The sequence below is a fragment of the Habropoda laboriosa genome, unplaced genomic scaffold (genome assembly GCF_001263275.1).
Source record: "Habropoda laboriosa isolate 0110345459 unplaced genomic scaffold, ASM126327v1 scaffold99, whole genome shotgun sequence".
In the NCBI taxonomy this organism is placed as follows: Eukaryota; Metazoa; Arthropoda; class Insecta; order Hymenoptera; family Apidae; genus Habropoda; species Habropoda laboriosa.
Genome location: NW_017100239.1, coordinates 483570 through 500409, shown reverse-complemented (window position 1 = coordinate 500409; position 16840 = coordinate 483570). Strand labels below are relative to the sequence as shown.

The 16840-nt window shown below is 48.5% G+C and overlaps 3 protein-coding genes across 3 annotated transcripts in view; 2 read left to right on the top strand and 1 right to left on the bottom strand.

The window, feature by feature from the left end:
- Positions 1–3438, top strand: part of LOC108571801 — a 9507-nt gene extending 6069 nt beyond the window's left edge. Inside the window, exons 8-15 of the mRNA XM_017933943.1 lie at positions 175–590; positions 650–862; positions 944–1306; positions 1508–1622; positions 1700–2115; positions 2203–2424; positions 2500–2842; positions 3184–3438. Coding sequence (XP_017789432.1) covers positions 175–590; positions 650–862; positions 944–1306; positions 1508–1622; positions 1700–2115; positions 2203–2424; positions 2500–2842; positions 3184–3438 — 2343 coding nt within the window. The remainder of the gene's footprint in view (positions 1–174; positions 591–649; positions 863–943; positions 1307–1507; positions 1623–1699; positions 2116–2202; positions 2425–2499; positions 2843–3183) is intronic.
- Positions 3439–4920: 1482 nt separating this feature from the next.
- LOC108571826 (39S ribosomal protein L30, mitochondrial) lies at positions 4921–5841 on the bottom strand. Its single transcript, XM_017933966.1, has 3 exons — positions 5532–5841; positions 5334–5460; positions 4921–5253 (listed from the first exon to the last, which is right to left on the bottom strand). The coding sequence occupies exons 1-3, from the start codon at positions 5642–5644 to the stop codon at positions 4966–4968; spliced, it is 528 nt and encodes a 175-aa protein (XP_017789455.1). The 5' UTR covers positions 5645–5841; the 3' UTR covers positions 4921–4965.
- A 3425-nt stretch (positions 5842–9266) lies between these two features.
- The window catches only part of LOC108571778 (low density lipoprotein receptor adapter protein 1-B-like), a 28769-nt gene continuing 21195 nt past the window's right edge, over positions 9267–16840 (top strand). Inside the window, exon 1 of the mRNA XM_017933914.1 lies at positions 9267–9483. Within this exon, the coding sequence (XP_017789403.1) occupies positions 9441–9483 (43 nt within the window). The 5' untranslated portion in view covers positions 9267–9440. The remainder of the gene's footprint in view (positions 9484–16840) is intronic.

Here is a 16840-nt window from a genome sequence, read left to right as displayed (position 1 = left end):
CCGCCCCTGGATCGAATTAAATACGCTGGTCGTCAGTTTGCAGAGCACGCATTAAAAACAACGACGTATTCTTCTTGCATGCGTTGCTGCATTTGTTACGAACCTTTGAAACGAGGAAAACCTCGTTTAACCTCGAACGGATAACACGACTTTTGCGAGTGAACGCGCGTTCAGGTGTTTCCAAACCTCGCCCCGGATGCGCCACCGGAAGAGGAATTGTCCGTACGCGAGACGCGATACTGGGGCATCCTCAAGAGTGGTCACGCGCGTTTCATGGCGCCTATGGCCGAGAGACGCGACGTCCTCTCCGCCGCCGATTACCTCATACTCTTTCAAAACCTCGACGAGTTGCTGAAAATCTCCGAGGAGATACGAGACGAGGGAGGAGGAATGGAGAGCTACTTGTGCAGGGTTCAAAGGATCACCGCCGCTTACAGACGATACCTGAGCGGTCTGCAACGTGCCTGTTGCCTCTTGGTCGCTCTCAGGCGAAACACCGCGTTCGCCAAGCTAGTTTGCGAACCTGCTGTCCTGCACAAGAGACGACCCGATTTGACCGGTGTCTTACTCTTGCCTCTAGAACATTACAGGTGCGCGCGCATCTCCTTTATTCGCCGATCGTCGCTTCACGTGTTTGCAAACATTGCAGAGAGATGACGAGACTGTTGAGTCTGGCGTCGCCGAGAAATTGCCAGCCTGCCAGAGACTTGATTCAGGGGTACAGGGAAGCGACGGCTAACGCAGGTGTGATGGAGCCACCGCGTGATGCCGGAAGGCCTCTGCTCAGTTTACAAGAGGTCGAATCTCGACTTGTCTTCGCCAGGTGTAAACCGTTCACTCTGGCCATGCCTGGTAGACAATGGTGCGTCTCGATTCGTTCCAAGAATCCGCTACGATACGATCCATTACATCTTACGCATATACGCTTCGTACGATGTTTTAGGCTGTTCGGAGGTGCGCTCGCAAAAGTGGAAGGACGTGCACGGCTGCAGCCTTCGTGGGCTTTGCTTCTCACCGATCTACTGGTGTTCGCTCGAGTCTCTAGAGACCGCGTGCTATTCGTAACAGAGGAACCTCTGCGACTCTCTAACATCGCCGAGGCTTGTTTCACCGTCCGCAAAAAGCCCACCGAGTTTCGGCTGCAAATCGCCATCAATCCGTCTGGAAACGCGGAGAACGGTCACGTCGAGGTGAGCAACAGCAGCGGTTGCAGCCCTCACGGTCGTCCTCGAAGACGAGTTCTCGTATTGCGTGCTCCAACTCCGGAGTTAAAAGCTGTCTGGCACAATCTTCTCCAGCGACAGATGTAAGTCGTTCGTCGCTCCTCGACACGAGTTTCGTGGAACTCTGATCCGGTACGATCGTCGTTTAACGCTCGAGTCCTCTGAAAAGAATCCTCTGTTGCTCGCCGTACCAAATTCAGACCTCGACGTGGCTCCTGTAAAGCACGTCGCACACCTGAACGATCGGCAGTATCGTTTGTCTTCACTAATTCGTTATATTTTAGAATCTATGTGAATACAGGCTATGGGGGAACGCCGAGCCAAGACAGTCCAGAAGAGAGTCCGATCACCGGTGGCAATTACACCGGGACGGTTAGGGAACCCACGGAAAGCTCGCAAGTGAGTCGAAAAGTAGCATCGAGGGGAGTTTCGAAAGCGAATCCTGCTGCTAACTGAATCTATCCTCGATTCGATAGACTACCAGGGAATCACAGAAACAGGAAGAAGAGAAAGAGTCCCGCTCGGCTGAGAGTATCGACGCCATCATTAAGAGTTCCAGGGAGAACAACCACCTGGCGCAATGGGTGCGCAATTCCCATCAGGTTCCTCCGCCTGATCAGGAGGAGGCTCCCATCGAGGAATGGACGGCCGAAGAGCTGGCAGCACGAACACCCAGAGAGCACAACGAATCGAGTCGAGAGAAAAATCCGCCGGTCGAAGATGTCGTCACGGAAGTGATCAACTCCGACGTGGAACAGCAGAGTACCGCTTCCAGCGCCAGCTTAAGCACCGTCAAATCCAACAGCGTAAACACCAAGAAGAACGGTAGCCTTGCTACGTCTTCCAAGGAAAATTCCACCAGTTCCATTAACATTTGTAGAAGGTGCCACAGGTAGTAATACGCGACGCGACGCGACGCGATAAACCTAGACCACGACGTGCTCTTTTTCTATATCCAATCTTTCCTTCCAATTTGCAGATCAGGTTGTCCAACGCCGCCGTTAACGAGAGATCCGTTTTCCCCGTTGCCTCCAAAGATCTCCGTTGTACCGCCAACGCCTGATTACTGCGCGAGGCATAGATTGCGAAACGGTTCGCACGATAGTCCGGGTAGAAACAGTCCTGGCTACACTCCAGCAGATGGTAACACGGAAGATGGAAGCGAAGACGATCTCGACTGCGATGGCGAACCGCCGTACAGGTACAATTTCACGGGAAATCAAGCAGTGTCGCCGTTTACGACGACGAGAAAAACTCTTCCGTCCCTATTTCGCAGAGCTTTGAGAAGATTCGGCACGATGAGCAGCCTGGATCAGGACGACGAAATCGAGGAACAAGGAGACGACGACAATCGAGAGTCCGAGTCTCCCCCTACGGGTTTAAGAGCCTGGACGGCCAGGGCAAGCAGTTACGTGGTCAGCAAGATGGCTCTGCTCGAGCAACTCGGCGAAGGCGTAGGGGGATACCTTCTTCAACCTCCAGTTCCTCCAGAAAGGACGGAATTCTCTTTAGATCCAAACGACGAGGAGGGTACGACATCGGGAGCTACGTCTGGGGACGACATCTGGGGAACTCCGACTTCTGGTGGCCCCGACGACGAAAGTTTCACCGCGAGTTCGGTAATGATACATTTTTTCTACAGTAGGGTCCTGCATCGGTAAGGCGAGCCTGATCGATTACGCACACGCGTAAGTAATCGCATCGATTTTCATCACGATGTTGCATTTGTAAAAGCTTGCTTGTACCGCAAAACTCATCGAGGCTCGATCCCCCACCCCGAAAGGTAAGCTTCTGGTATACAGTACCGCGAGTTCCTCTCGGGAAATTCGATCGAGGGAGAAACGAGGGGAGAGATCTCGTGGAACGACACGTAAGAGGTTCGCCGCACGCGTATGCACGACAATGCTTGCCCTTTGTTTGCAAAGAATGACTAGCCCGAGCTGTGCTGTGACTTCCCTAGCCGCCGCCAAACGGTGCAGGCAACGCAGTTGCACCCGGCGAAGACAACTACGGGCTGAACCTGTCGACGGAGGACGACGCCGACCAGGAATCCGAGAACGAAGACTGCAATCTGCCAGAGTTGAATATGGAGCAGTTGCTTGGCACCGGTAGTCTCAGCTCGTTGAGGTGTTTCCTGGGCAGAAGGAGGTTGGAGCCATTGCCGGAGGAGGAGGACTCCTGTGGAAGCGGGAAGGATCAAGTTGGATGGTGGTGACAGCGGTTTCAAACGACGTCGTCGAAGAACGTCGGCTCGAGCTCTGATGCGAACGAAAGGGACCGCGTATTTGCTAGACTGAGCCAGGAGGACGAGGAGTTTCGTCGAAAAATCGTCAACCTCCATAGGAAATTGTCGGACGTGGAGGACGGTTGCGTGGCAGAGTATCCCTCGGCGGATAATAACTTCAAGAGCTCCAAGGAGGCGGATCGTTTGAAGGAGCTCGAATCGGTGGCACGCAGAGCGGAGGAGACCAGCAACAGAAACGCGGCGAGAATCGGAGCGGAAGAGGCCAAGAGGGAAGAGTATTCGTCGACGGAATTGGGAGATACGAAGGGTCGCCGATTCAGACGAGGCGAGACGCAACACGATCGAAGAAGAAGGATGGAATTGTTTCAGAGAAAGAAAAAATTCGAAGAGGATTCGGATGATCAGAACGGTAACAGTCCGTCGAGGACGACGGAGAAAAATTTCTTAAATAAATTGAGGATAAAGAAGCGCAGCATGAAGCTGCTCAGTTTTTTAAGCGGAAAGGCTGCGGACAGGTCGCAAGAAGAACGTGCCGCGAGACTTTTGAGGATGTACATGCCCGAGAAAGGATCGAAGGCACAAAATACTATTTCTATTCATCATACGTCCAGAGACAGAAGATTTTGGAAGCTTCGAAGCCGAAGGCGAACTAATTCCTCTTAGAAACGAGAGGCGATTCTAACGCAGGACACGTTCGGAGGACGGTCGAGAAGCGAGAGGGAGGAGGATACGACGGAGAAACGGCCGTTTTCTTTGTTATTAGGATTTCCAGTATTCCAGTTATCCAAGTTTTTTCAATTCTACTTAAGCACGTACGAGCTCAGACTTGTTTTCATAGAATCTAGGGTAACGATAAAGGGAAACTTAGGTTTACGATTTCGAGTCTAGACTATTTCTTCGTCCCGTAAACGGTTTCAAAGTAAAGTCGAGTACATTCGTCGGAAACGGTTAGCCGATTAAGAAAAAGTTCGAGAACGCGGGAATCGCGTTCCGCATTGTAGCGTGCTTGCCAGACTTTTAACGGAACCATCTCTTTCAGAATGATTCAAAACGGCCTAGTGGAATGTCTTTGAGATAAGTATAACGTTCAAGATGTTTCGTTTACCGCGTAAGACTGCTCGTCGATCTAGTCTCGCTCATTAAGGTTTAGACAAAAATTTGTTTCATTTTTGGAACACCGTATTTAAGTAGGTCCGCACGACTGACCCAAAGCGGCACTCATCTTCCACGATAGATTTTGCCCGAACGTACAAAATGCAAGAGAAAAAGTTGCGGCAAAAAGAGAAAAAAAAAAAAAAAAATGAAAAAAAAAAGAAGAAAAAATGACACCGAAATTTTAACATTACCGTTGGTAGGTTGTAACATAGCCACATGGCTGTAATCAATATACAAATAAAGTATACTATTTGTTCAAACGTTTTTTCTTTTTCTTTCCTTATTTCTCTACCATGCTTGTTCATTGTCTATCTTACAGTAACAATTTTAATATTGATTATTTCATATGAGATATCCCTTTAACCACAGAAGTTTAAGCTTCTCCCCTATAACGTGATCCTTCAGTCGTTTTACGGAATTAAAGTACGCCATTGTAGCTTCGTAACGTGCAGGGTCAATTTTTCCAGTGACATGAATCTTCCCAGACTCGTGGACGTAGTATTCCGTGGATTCGTTGAATTCTGGTAACTTTTCGGGTAATTGTAACGGGCAAATTTTAATTAAATGTTTAACTTTCCAAAGCAGGGCACACATTTCCGGCGTATTTTTTACAAACACCGGATCACGTACCTGCGAAAAATAATTTACACGTGGAACAGAAAATCGCGTAAAACTATCGATCGGTTTAAGGTTAAGGTTTCGTTTCTTACTCCTTCCTCGAATCCTAATTCTTCAAGTACATTCTTTTCCCAATAAGGATTGCCTTTGAAAGGTTTCACTCTCAGAACCATAAACACTTTCGAAGGTGTAATCGGGGGATCTACGTGATTATTCGTGCTGAAAGAAAAAATGTTCTTCTAGGCAAATATTTTGAAGACAAACGTCGGAAATAGTATTCCTTTTCTTACCGTGGATGAAATTTGACATTTCCGTATCTGACGGCATCTTTGAGCCAAGCTTTTGTATAATGTCGTTGACCACGTACAAATGTTAACAAAACATTTGCAACACGTGTCGCCATTCTCCAAAAGTTATTGCGAATACCTTGAGGTTAAGTCGAGCAACTGTAATTCCTATTACCAGTAACGCAAATTGCTACCCATAATCAAAACATTCTTCGTATCACTAAAACATCTTGCAACAATAAACTCTCAACATTTACGTTCCTTAACGCACTTCACTATTTACAATCTGCATCTAACTCCTCGATACCTAACCTAAACGCATTACGCAGTTATAGGTTTTTCGGTTTGCGCATGCGTCTCATCTGCCCGGGCTTTCCGTTTGCGCATGCGTCTCATTTGCGCGCGTCTTTTAAAGGTTTGAATTTAGTAGCTTGTTAGTTCCTTTGATATTGATTTATTGCATAACGTTAAACAGAAATATAAAGGCTTTTGACTAGTTCGGACATATTTATTTCGTCTTAAGATTAATTACAATTATTGCCTAGAAAGGATTCCTCGCACGGTAATACGACGCTAGTGTCATCCGACGACGAATATTGAAACGAAAGATGCATATCGATCGAGTATTTAAACAAAAAAATATTTATAACTAAGTGAACGGAGAAAGAAAGAAATCTAAACTAACTGGACCGTCACACCTTTGGAATATCTTTAATTTTAGTATCCGAACAATGAAATTACAATAAAAGTTCCATAATAAATACGAATTACCGCCAATGTTACTCCATACCGATTTAACGATTTAAAGGATTCGGCGGAGGAATTTCAAAAGGATCAAACATCTCGAAGCGTTGTAAATTTGTCTAGGCATTTTCGCAAACACGACAGAGCGGTATTTGAAAATTGTTCGCAGAACCGAGATGCTCGAGAGCATTCAGCAGCACGTTTGAATGCATTGTATTTCAACGTAATCTTCGAACGCGCAGGGATTACCAGGTTGTAGACAGACAGCTAGCTCAGGAACGGTAGGAATATTTAAATGTACGCGAAACGCAAGCTCCGATATAGCAGCTTCATTCTCTTCGTTAAAAAGGTATTCTTTTATTTTCTCCCTCGTTTCCTGAATTTTCTTTCCCTCGGAACGTTTAGAAAAGAATCGTAATTTGAACGGGGAGACTGCCGACAGCAACGTTTACGACAGGCACTCTAATATTTTTTGCTAAAACTGGATCCATAACACTCGAAAGGGGAAGAGATTTCAAGAATTTCCCAACGTAAATTGGATATCGAGGAGCGCGGTTAGTCGTACGTTTCGAGAGTGCAAGGGCCGAGGAGCATCGAACGTATGTAAGGTATAGATATATAGGTACATTCGATTCCTTTCAGTATATCGCGTTTTCCATTCTGGGGGATTTTCAGTGGAAACTTACTCTCGCGGAAATGATACCCGCGTTATAGTTAGGAATAGGGGAGAAAAAGGGAAGAAATGTCCTCGTTCGTGTTCCTCGAAAGTTTACAAGGAGCCAGGTGGGGTATTGCACGTATCCGTGTCGAGAAATTTCTTCGATCTTTCTTCTCCTGCTCCTTCCCCACACGCGCACACCACTCTAACCCTTCGTGCAAGTTTGTCAGCATGTTCTCCAAATGTAACAACAAATCGAGATCGGAACGGAAATTGGAAATTTACTCAACCGTTCGCGACGGTACAAACGTAATACGCAGGTACGACATCCCCTGTGTAACGTGCACGTAAAATGTTGGAATTATCCAACGTAACGTTATACGTAGCACGTTCGCGGGCATAGTTGCGGTTAAAATGTCGATTAGATCGTGATTTACGGGAGCACGGTGACGCGTTCCGGTAGGTCTGCGGACGCGACGCTGTTCAATTACGCAATGTCGGCCTGGAAATTTCGCCTGGTGGACCTCCGATATCGAGGAATGCTTCGCTGGCTATATTTCACACGTTGTCAGACTAAGTAATTTCAACGGGACGCTTAATTCCCCTTGTTTTTCCCATCTCCGTGGAAAACGGCTGTTCCAATGTCCATTCTATAAGAGACACCGGTAATCTCGTTTCGGTGCCTATTGTGGCTTACGATCCAATTCACGAAACAGAGCAACGATCCAACCTTTCCGTTTCTCAATCGTTTATTACGAACGCGTGTATTTTCGTGCGTCGACTTTATGAACGTCGCGCGAAAAGTTTCCGTCGAGATCTCGACGAGAAGTTTCGAGGACGGATCCAGGTCGACGCGGAAGATTAGCACGCGGATATTAAAGTTCTCGTCGCAGGAGTGAAGAGTTTGGAAAGTTTCGCGATTCAATTTCGCGTGGCTCGTATCGGCTCCGGGGCCGATGTGTCTCAAGATTCCGGCGATTTGTCAGATTTCTGCGAAAACCCTGAAAAAACTTTCTTTAGTAGTACGTATGCGACTGCCTAACGATTTATGCCTTTCTCTAGAACCGCATTTTTTCAATTGCCAAGAATTGTTCTCCGGGCGGCGCCCAATTTAACTTGGATAATGGTTAAAAGTTGGCCGAGAACTTGAAGTAAACTGGATGTTGTCTCGAATCGAAGGTTGATTGCACCTTGTTCCACTAGTTAGAAGGCGCGGAAAGCGCGACGAAACTGAACTGAAAGGGAGAGAGCACTCGGAAATTCATAAAACTCCTTCTTCCCCCCCCCGGAGAACGTGAAATCGCACCGGGGGAAAAAGCTCGTTAACCGATCTCGAGATTCAGCAATTTCGAACTTTCTTCCAGCTCGCTTCAAAGTTTGCGCTCTTCTCCCGAGTAGGTGGCCCACGGTTGATTTTTCTTCGGGCTTTGTTTCCTTTCGCGTGTGCAACTTTTTCCCACCAGCGTATCAATCGATCCGATTCGAGATCCGATATTCAAATTTTTCCCGAAACAGTTTTAACGAAGTTCGTCCACGACCCGTTCACCCAACACCGCGAATTTTAATCGAATGCAGGTATTATTTTCTTACGGTAGATCGACCGGCTTACCAAGTCGGTACGAGCACGCGACGAAAACCATTTATCCTCGTCCTTTTTTGCAACTGAAACGCGGGCAACGTTTCGCCACAAGTATTAATCGCGGAATCGAATCACGTAGTTGTCCAGGTCGTTTTGATAAGAATATGTTATTAAATCAACTGGATCAGTCTGGTTCGCATACGGGGCTAAGGGATAAATTTTCTATCCGTAATCTAATTCAGCTTTCCACCGATGGTAATTAGGTTCATTCACTCGGGGCAATTACAGTTGTTTTATCTCTCTTCTACCTAAGTATACATTCGTAAGTATGTACGTATGTACGCTTTCTCGAATCGAATTGGAGAAATGCTGGAGAAAAGCTCGTCGTCGCTTTCGCTTTCCTTTTTGTCCCAGCTTCGACAAACATCTGTAACGATTTTCGCCTATCGCCGCTACTCCAAACGCTTCCACGAATACGTCTCTGTTATTATCCGGAAGAAACTCCGTTTGGAAAAGGCGATCGGAAAGTTGCTCGAAATAGGGGGGTGTGTAATCGCGGATCGGTTCGATCCAAGGGTAAACGGTCGGTATATAGCTGTAAAATTGGAGAGGCGGTCCGTGATGGCGCTTGGCGTGGCGATCGGCTGGAGACTCGTGCTCGGTGTTCCCCTCTGTAAAAGCCGCCATAGTGGGGATAAGTGGAAACGCGTACACGCGAGTCCGGCGTGTAGAGAGAAGCAGCAAAGTCGGACCTCGAGTAAGAGGCAGACGGAATTCACAGACGGCTCCTCGTGTCCCGATGTAAACCAGTAGGCGGCATTTCGAGCTCGTTCGTTCACGCACGAGGGTGGTTTTCCTCTCCAGTAATCCTCGATCGTAACGAGCTTCCCACACGGCTAACTACCACCGATCGATCGGAATTACCTCGAGCATGCCGTTCTTCAAGAAGCTCAGGAGATTCTCCAGGCACAAAAGTGAGTCCTTTATTTCTCTCTCCTTTCGGACATGCAACACCGATAAAACATATTTCCGACAAAGAAAGATTTCGCTTCGAAAAAGCTTTGTCTCCAATTTCTTCCCAGAGTATCCATGTATATAGTAATTATATTTTCGTAAGATAGCACGTCGTTGCCGGCCGAGTTTCGCGTAATGGAATTCCAACGGCGCGGCGCACCGCGGCGCGGCGAGGGAAGTCTCCCGGGGAAGAAGTTGCAGTCGAGCAGCTCCCGTCCGATTCAACTCTCCTTCTTAATGTAGTTTCCAACTAGTCGCGACGTCCTGTTTGCTCTAAGCATCCACATCCCGCGAAACGCCATCGGGATCTTACGTACCCCACTTTCCTTCTATTTTTCCTCCAACAATCTGCTCGAGGAATAACGCCGTTCGAATCGCTTAACGCACAGCGTGGAAATAACGTAATTCGTCTCGCGTGCGAAAGATTGCATTCGGATCTTTCGTCAAAGTTCACCGGTGCGACCGGAGTCGAAAACGCTCGTATTTACCTACCCTACCCTACACCTTTTCCCTTTCTACGTAACGCGCGCTTCTTAATCACACCTTTATCCAGCGCCACGTCCCATTTCCTTTCACCTAGAATAATCGCTCTCGGTCGTTCTCTACGTCGTCGATTATTTGGCGCCAAGAGCTTCCCGGTGCGATTGCGATACTCCCAGCGTGTAATTTTCATCGATGTAGCTTCGATTCGCGTGACGAAACATTTTCACTTTCCTCTTCGACGCAAGGCCGACGCGACGTACGAGTGTTTCAAACACACGCGCGCTATCGTCGTCACCATCTTAGAGTCTTCCCTAATCCGAACGTTCGTCGTGTGCTCGCTAGACAAAAATTTGTTCAAATTCCGCTCCATTTTACAAGGGCCGCGTGTGGCCGCGTTAACGGCCGCTGTTCCAGCCATTTTTCTCCCCGCTTGAGCCTCGCGCTGTAACAACCATTATTACGTCTTCTTCGTACAATCCTCGTGCAATCCTCGTGCAATCGAATTAGTTGCGAAACGCGAAACAAACGTGTAACCGTTTATGAAATTAGCCAAAGTGTCGTAAAAGATGAAATGCTCCGATTCACTTTCAACTACTACACGTGTACTTTGCAAATGAGAATCGTTTAATCGATCGAATCGACGACGGCTTTCGACGATTATTCTCGCCGATCCCGTTGTTGTTGGCACAGGATGAAAAAGCTAGCAGGCAGGCGCGAGCAAAGCTCCGAGTATCGTTAGTCCTTTATCCTTCAATCCGGAGGCGTGGCTCCTCGAGATAAAGCGAATCTACGCTTCGGATACTCTGAAATTTATATACCTTCCTGAATCCCACGGAGGGGTTTTTTCTTCTTTCTTTCTCCTACCGAATTATACGCCTCTCTCTCCATATTCTTCGGGGACAAACATTTTCGACGGTGAAATTTATTCGAGGATTTTTCTTCGACTTAAACGCTACGTGGCTTAGCCGTTAGGCGAACGCCGAGGATTTACCATTCGCGGCCTCTTTACGAGAGGATTCCGGTGAGTAAGAACGCCATATTTACCCTCCTATTAATTCTCCATTTACAACCGCGCGTGAAATTATTCCGAGAATCACACCTAGGCTAGATACCGGTAAAATCGACAGATTCGCCACGTCGCGACGTCGGGAGAAGAAGGAAGAAAAGAAGAGCATCTGTATCTCGCGTTCGTGTCTATATTTACGCTTGGCCGTTCTTCTCCTACGATAATGGTTTATTTCGAGACTTTAGAGCTGCACGATCGTGCACTTTGTATCGGTGTCACGGCGTTATGCAATTTATTTCGATGATTCGTATGCACCAGTCGGTCGCGATCAGATTGATCTTTGCTCGGTTTCGAGCGTCGAGCGCGCAGTACCGGACCGACGACGGTTTTCCGATCGTGGTGTCAAGTTCAGAATATAAAGAGTCGCATTTCAGAACCAGTTTCTCCACGAGTTTGAACAGCGTGGTCGTTAAGAAAAGAAGAAGAAAAACGGGATCGGTGTCGCGCGCCACCGTATCGCCTAGTTTTCATTCGTAGACAAGGCGCAAGAGATTAATCTAATCTGCGCGTAATTAAAGAGACAGATGGTCCAAAGTGAATTAAACTTGCTAGATAACGATCGTCGGCGTACCGATTCTTGACGCGACAGCGACCATGCGAAAAGCAAAGGGAGAACGGCCCGCTTCCGGTTCCGTGACCCAAGGCACAAGAGGAAAATGCACCGACGAACCCCGCTGGCTTCGGCTTTTCAAGAGAAAGAAATTGGATCGACGCGTGACGATGCCACCACGATTCTTGCCGCATGCAGGTTACGGCGGAAAAAGGGAAGAAAAATTCCCTCGATTTCGCTCGTGGGCCACGTTTAATTTCATCGCATTTTTCGCGTATTTCGTCCCAATTCCCTCTCGAAAACCCTCTCGATGACTTTGCCGATGCTCGGAACGGGGCTCTAATTTTACGGGGTACGTTTGCAGTTTCCCTGTCCGTTAAACGTTCCAGCAGCGCGACACAGTTACGTCCTTCGTCCTGGCGTTCCATCGTGCTTAATTTCGAGATGTTACGGTTGTCTCTGTCCTTTCCGTGCTTCCACCAGGCGCACATTCCCTCGTAACACAGAGGTATCCAGAGTGTGCGGAAATATCTTCGTAGCAATATTTTAATGCATATCTTACGCGCCTCGCCGCGTCGCCACGTCACGTCACGTCTCCCCACGCGTACTCTTCAATCTCGTTTTTGTGCTCCCGTCAACGCGCAAGTTTCCCCCGATTAAATCTACCATTTACAAAACTGACACATCTCCCGTTGTAAATTCCACGCTATCCGTCCTGTTCAAATTGCTCCGTAGCTCCTTGAAATTCGCAGCGGGTAACGCGTTGCGATATTTATCGCCAACGAAAATTGTATCGAGGTAATAATGGTCGTATTGTTTCTGAATTCTGTCGCGTTCCGTGGAATAAATGTATAAGTAGTTCTACTACATTTGGGCGATATTTCTTCGCGGGCGCGAAAGAAGTCGTCTGACGCGGTTACAAATCTCCCGCGAATCCCGCGCATCCATCTCCGAATTATTTCTCTCCGAGGCAGCGTAGCGCGAGTACCTATGTGGTACGTTCTCGTTGAAAATTGCTCAGGCGCTTTTTGCCGAGAAATGACGCGGAGACTGCGCGCGATGCTGATCGATGATCTCTCCAATGTTCGTAGAACGTTTCAAGGAAAAGTAGAGAAAGAGAGGTTCGAGCAGAAAACCAACGACCACGAGTCCGTGCCGCGAATTTTAACAACGCTATACGGAGCTCCGTCGATAACCGCCATACGAGTCTACGGTTATTTCTTTCGGTCGCTACACACCCTCTTTTCCCTCGTGGGAAAACTGTGGCGAATATTAAGACGAGATTAAAATCGATTTATCAAGGAAGAAATCTACTTACACGCGGCGCCATCCTTCCTACGTGATGTAAATTGAAATTCGCCGGGAAAATAAATACGAGCTATGGCGCGAGTTCGCGGATATCGAATCCGGGGGGCCGGTGGCAACCGAGAGGAATGTCAATTATGCAAATTTCGCGGAGGAGCAGAGCGGAATCGTAAAGAGCGAAAAGAACGCGGCGCGGTGTGCTACTCCTCTGGCAAAGTTGCGCTTACTCCACGACCCCGTACATAAAGTACACGTGTACGTAGTAGCTATACGTATATTGCAACCTGAAATGTCACTCGGGATATTCGCTGCGAGAGTTGGTGGACACCTAGAGCGTGCTCGAGAGACAGGCAAATAACACTACTGACCCCATCTTCTCCATCCCTCGAGAAATTACCCCATTTTCACGCGCGTCTTCTCTCTTTCCTCAGGCTGTATAATACGCACCGCGCGCGCGCGCGTTGCCTGGGGAAAGCATTCGTTGCTTTCCACGAGATTTACCACTTTTTCGTAGCTCTTTCAGAGTCCAGGTTGTAGAAACAAAGGGAAACGCGGCTGGAAAGGCTCGCTCGCGCGCGTTTCTACCTTTTCTTCGTGGTTCGGCTGCGCGCCGTGCCGCGCCGTCCATGCTTTAACGAAGAAGAATGGCGAGACGCGTTTACGTCGTCGAGCAACCCGATGGAAAACGCCAACCGGTCTACAGTGATAAACAGTCGCGGGGGCCTTCGATTATTCGCAGCTTCTCCAAGTTGCCGCGTGCGAAACGTACCTTCCAAAGCATTCCCCCCGGCACGGCAACTCTTTCCGTTCCAAGTGCCGCTACTTTCGAAGAAAGGGATTAAGCGATAGAGAATCGACGTGACTAGGCGGCTAGGCGGCTAGGCGGCTAGGCGGCCCCGAAATATCGAGCGGAACGCTGCTTCTCTTCTCTTCTCCGAGCGGCTTTTGCTTTTAGCACGAGAACGTCTCGAGGAGGTATCGAGGCGTCGCGCGATCGTCAGACAAAACCGACGAGTCAGCGTCCTCGTCGTGTGTACTCGGTGGGTAATTAGAGGGTGGTAGAACCGCGGAGTGTCGCGGTCGCGGTCGAAAGTGAACGGCGCTCTCCAATCGTCGCGATAATTTCTCGACTTCCTTCCGAGAGAGAGACGTGTGCATGCAGTTCCCCGAAGGAAATGCCTGCCAGAGACTCGATTCTTGCATCAGCCGCGTCCAGCCCAATTACTCCCTCCGCTCTTCTCTCCTGCCCCCCGCCGCCTCCTCGCCCTTTTTCCTCCCCTCTCTTTTCCCTCAGCACGCTGTAATCGGCCTTCCAGACAAGACACGACGACTCGTTACACTTACACACTTTCAACCCTGAATTCTTTCGCGTGCCTTTCCATCGCGAGAGACTGCATACAACTTGCATCAGCCGGCCCCCGTCCAGTCGATACAGATATAGCGTACCTACATACACCTGCCGTAGCCGCCTAACGGTCGCGCGCTTTTTCTTATTACGCTGATCGATCTCTTTCTTTCCCCCTTCCGCCGCGCCGCGCCAAGCCGTTCTTTTTCTCCCGCGACATCCTTCTCTCTCCGTCGATTACGAAATCTTCGAAAGTCCTCATCAGAGACGCGTCCATTTCGTAACGCGTTCACCTCGGGACGCCAACGTTTCCGGCTGCAACTTGCAACGATTCCGTTCCTCCACGGACAAGTTATTATCGCGACACGTTTCGACGCAGGGAAGAAAGAAAGAGATACGAGCTGGATAGCAAGAGGTTCGCGTTCAAAGGAGAAAGACGACGAGGAGGCTTTTTCCGCAGCTGCAGGACCTTTACTCTCCTCGAGTTCGTGCCGCGCCGGATCGAGGCTAGCCGAAACAGTTAAAAGGAAGCAAAAGGAACGGATAACCGGACCGGATCGTCGACGAAGAGGAAAGGAGAATGGAAAAAGAAGAATGGCAGAAAGGTGGAGAGCTTGGCCAGTCGGCGAAAAAGAAGAAAAATGATTGGATCGACAGGGAAGAACCAACACCGACGTAAAAGAACGAACCACAGGGGAACGCGAAGACGGTAGAGACAGAGAGAAGACGAGAGGAGAGCGGGATCAAACGACGAGTCTCGGTCACGCGGGACGTCGCTCTTCTTCCATTCTGACACGCTTTTATCCTCTTTCTGCAACGAAAAATCCGATACCGTCGCTTCCACGCCTTCTTCTCTATGCACACATTTTTTCCAGATTCGACGCCAGTGGATCGATCGATCATCCTAACGATATCGATCAACATCGATTTCTACAAAGTACTCCAATATTGCGTTACGTTACATCGAGAATTTGCAATTTCCACCTTGACTCGTTCGTTTATCTCGATTCGAAAGAGGTGCAGCTTCTTTTTTCTCATTCGACACGTACAGCGAGCTGCGTTTTCACCGCCGTCGGATTCGGCCGAATATTCGGTTCAAAGTACGCGGGGTTAGCATGCACGCCCCTCCCTCCAAATTCCGGATCGGGATGCTAACGAGATTATACCTATGTATATCGCGTATCACCTGTAGAATGGGGAACGACTATTCCGTTCGCGAGAGGGTACTCATAATTTCATTTGCCCGGAGGAGCTGCAGGAGGTGGCAAGCGTTTCCCTGCCTCCCGCCTTCGATTAGCAGAAATCAGGCTAACAAGGGCAACGCCATATCCGTTCTCGATCCAACGGAGTACCTATAGATACATATTTTTCATGGACGTTCAATAACTCTCAATTTACCACTATCTTCTATCTTTCTCCATTGAATAACAGTCGGCTTTGGTAATGATAAAAGGGTAGGATAAGATTCAAAAGGGGTTTCTCGTTGAATCGAATTCGCAAAGTTCACGGTTACGAGCGGCAACTAAATTTCTCGAAACTTCCGGCGGGATGGTTGTAACGACCAAATACCAAGGTATCGGAGAAGCTAAGGGTAAGGCAGTTACTTGACGACATAAATATTCAATGCAAGGGTACCGATGTATCAACGCTCCCTACCCAGCCTCTAAACTAGTTTTAGTCGGAATTACCTTCTATCTGGGAAGACATCGTGGCCCCGTGATTCGTGTGTTTCCCGGTCCAAAGGGCGGGCATTCCATTCGTCTTACGCGACAGGCAAATACCCAATTTTCTCGCATCGCGCCTTTCCATAGAGGGAAAACCCTCGCCGTCGCGACTGCACCATTCCACCTTTCTCCGAACCGAAGATGCACCTCAACGGGAGAGAATGGTTCAAATAATTCACGCGTGCGACCGATCGAGGCACCTCTGGCTATTCGACCAAACGAGAAATTCTCTGGAATTCATATTCGAGATTGCTTCGACGCGACGTCTGTCGCGTCACCTGTAGAGCAGACCCTGGGTGCACGACAAGCTGCTCCAGAGGAAAATTAAATCAACGACCGCCTGGCATTATCTATCCGACGAAAAACCCGTCGTTGCCCTTCAGATTTCAAAATCACTTCTCACCGATTGCCTCCTCTCTCTCTCTCTCTCTCTCTCTCTCGATCCCGCTAACAATATGTTGCTAAGTTTCGAGCAAAGAAACGATCGAGACTCGTTTATACCGTTACGAGGCATCGGTCGACGAGTCAGTCACGGTGACATCGAAACATCCATCTCGCACGGCCTGAAAATAATTCGCTATCGTTTGTATACAACTGACGAAACAACACGCGGCACGTGTGTACGGTATTCGCTGGAATATCGGTCTGAAGACGAGGGAAATTTCTGCCGTTCCTTTGTAGATACGTTTGAACGAGCGTTTCGCCTAAATAGAGATCGGAGTAGCTGAAACGGTACGCTTTCATCTTTTCGCTGCCGAATCCAACTCTCATCGGGGTATTAGCGTTTTCAAGAGCAATTTCGAAACTGCATATCGAACACGCTGTGCATAGTACACAACGATGT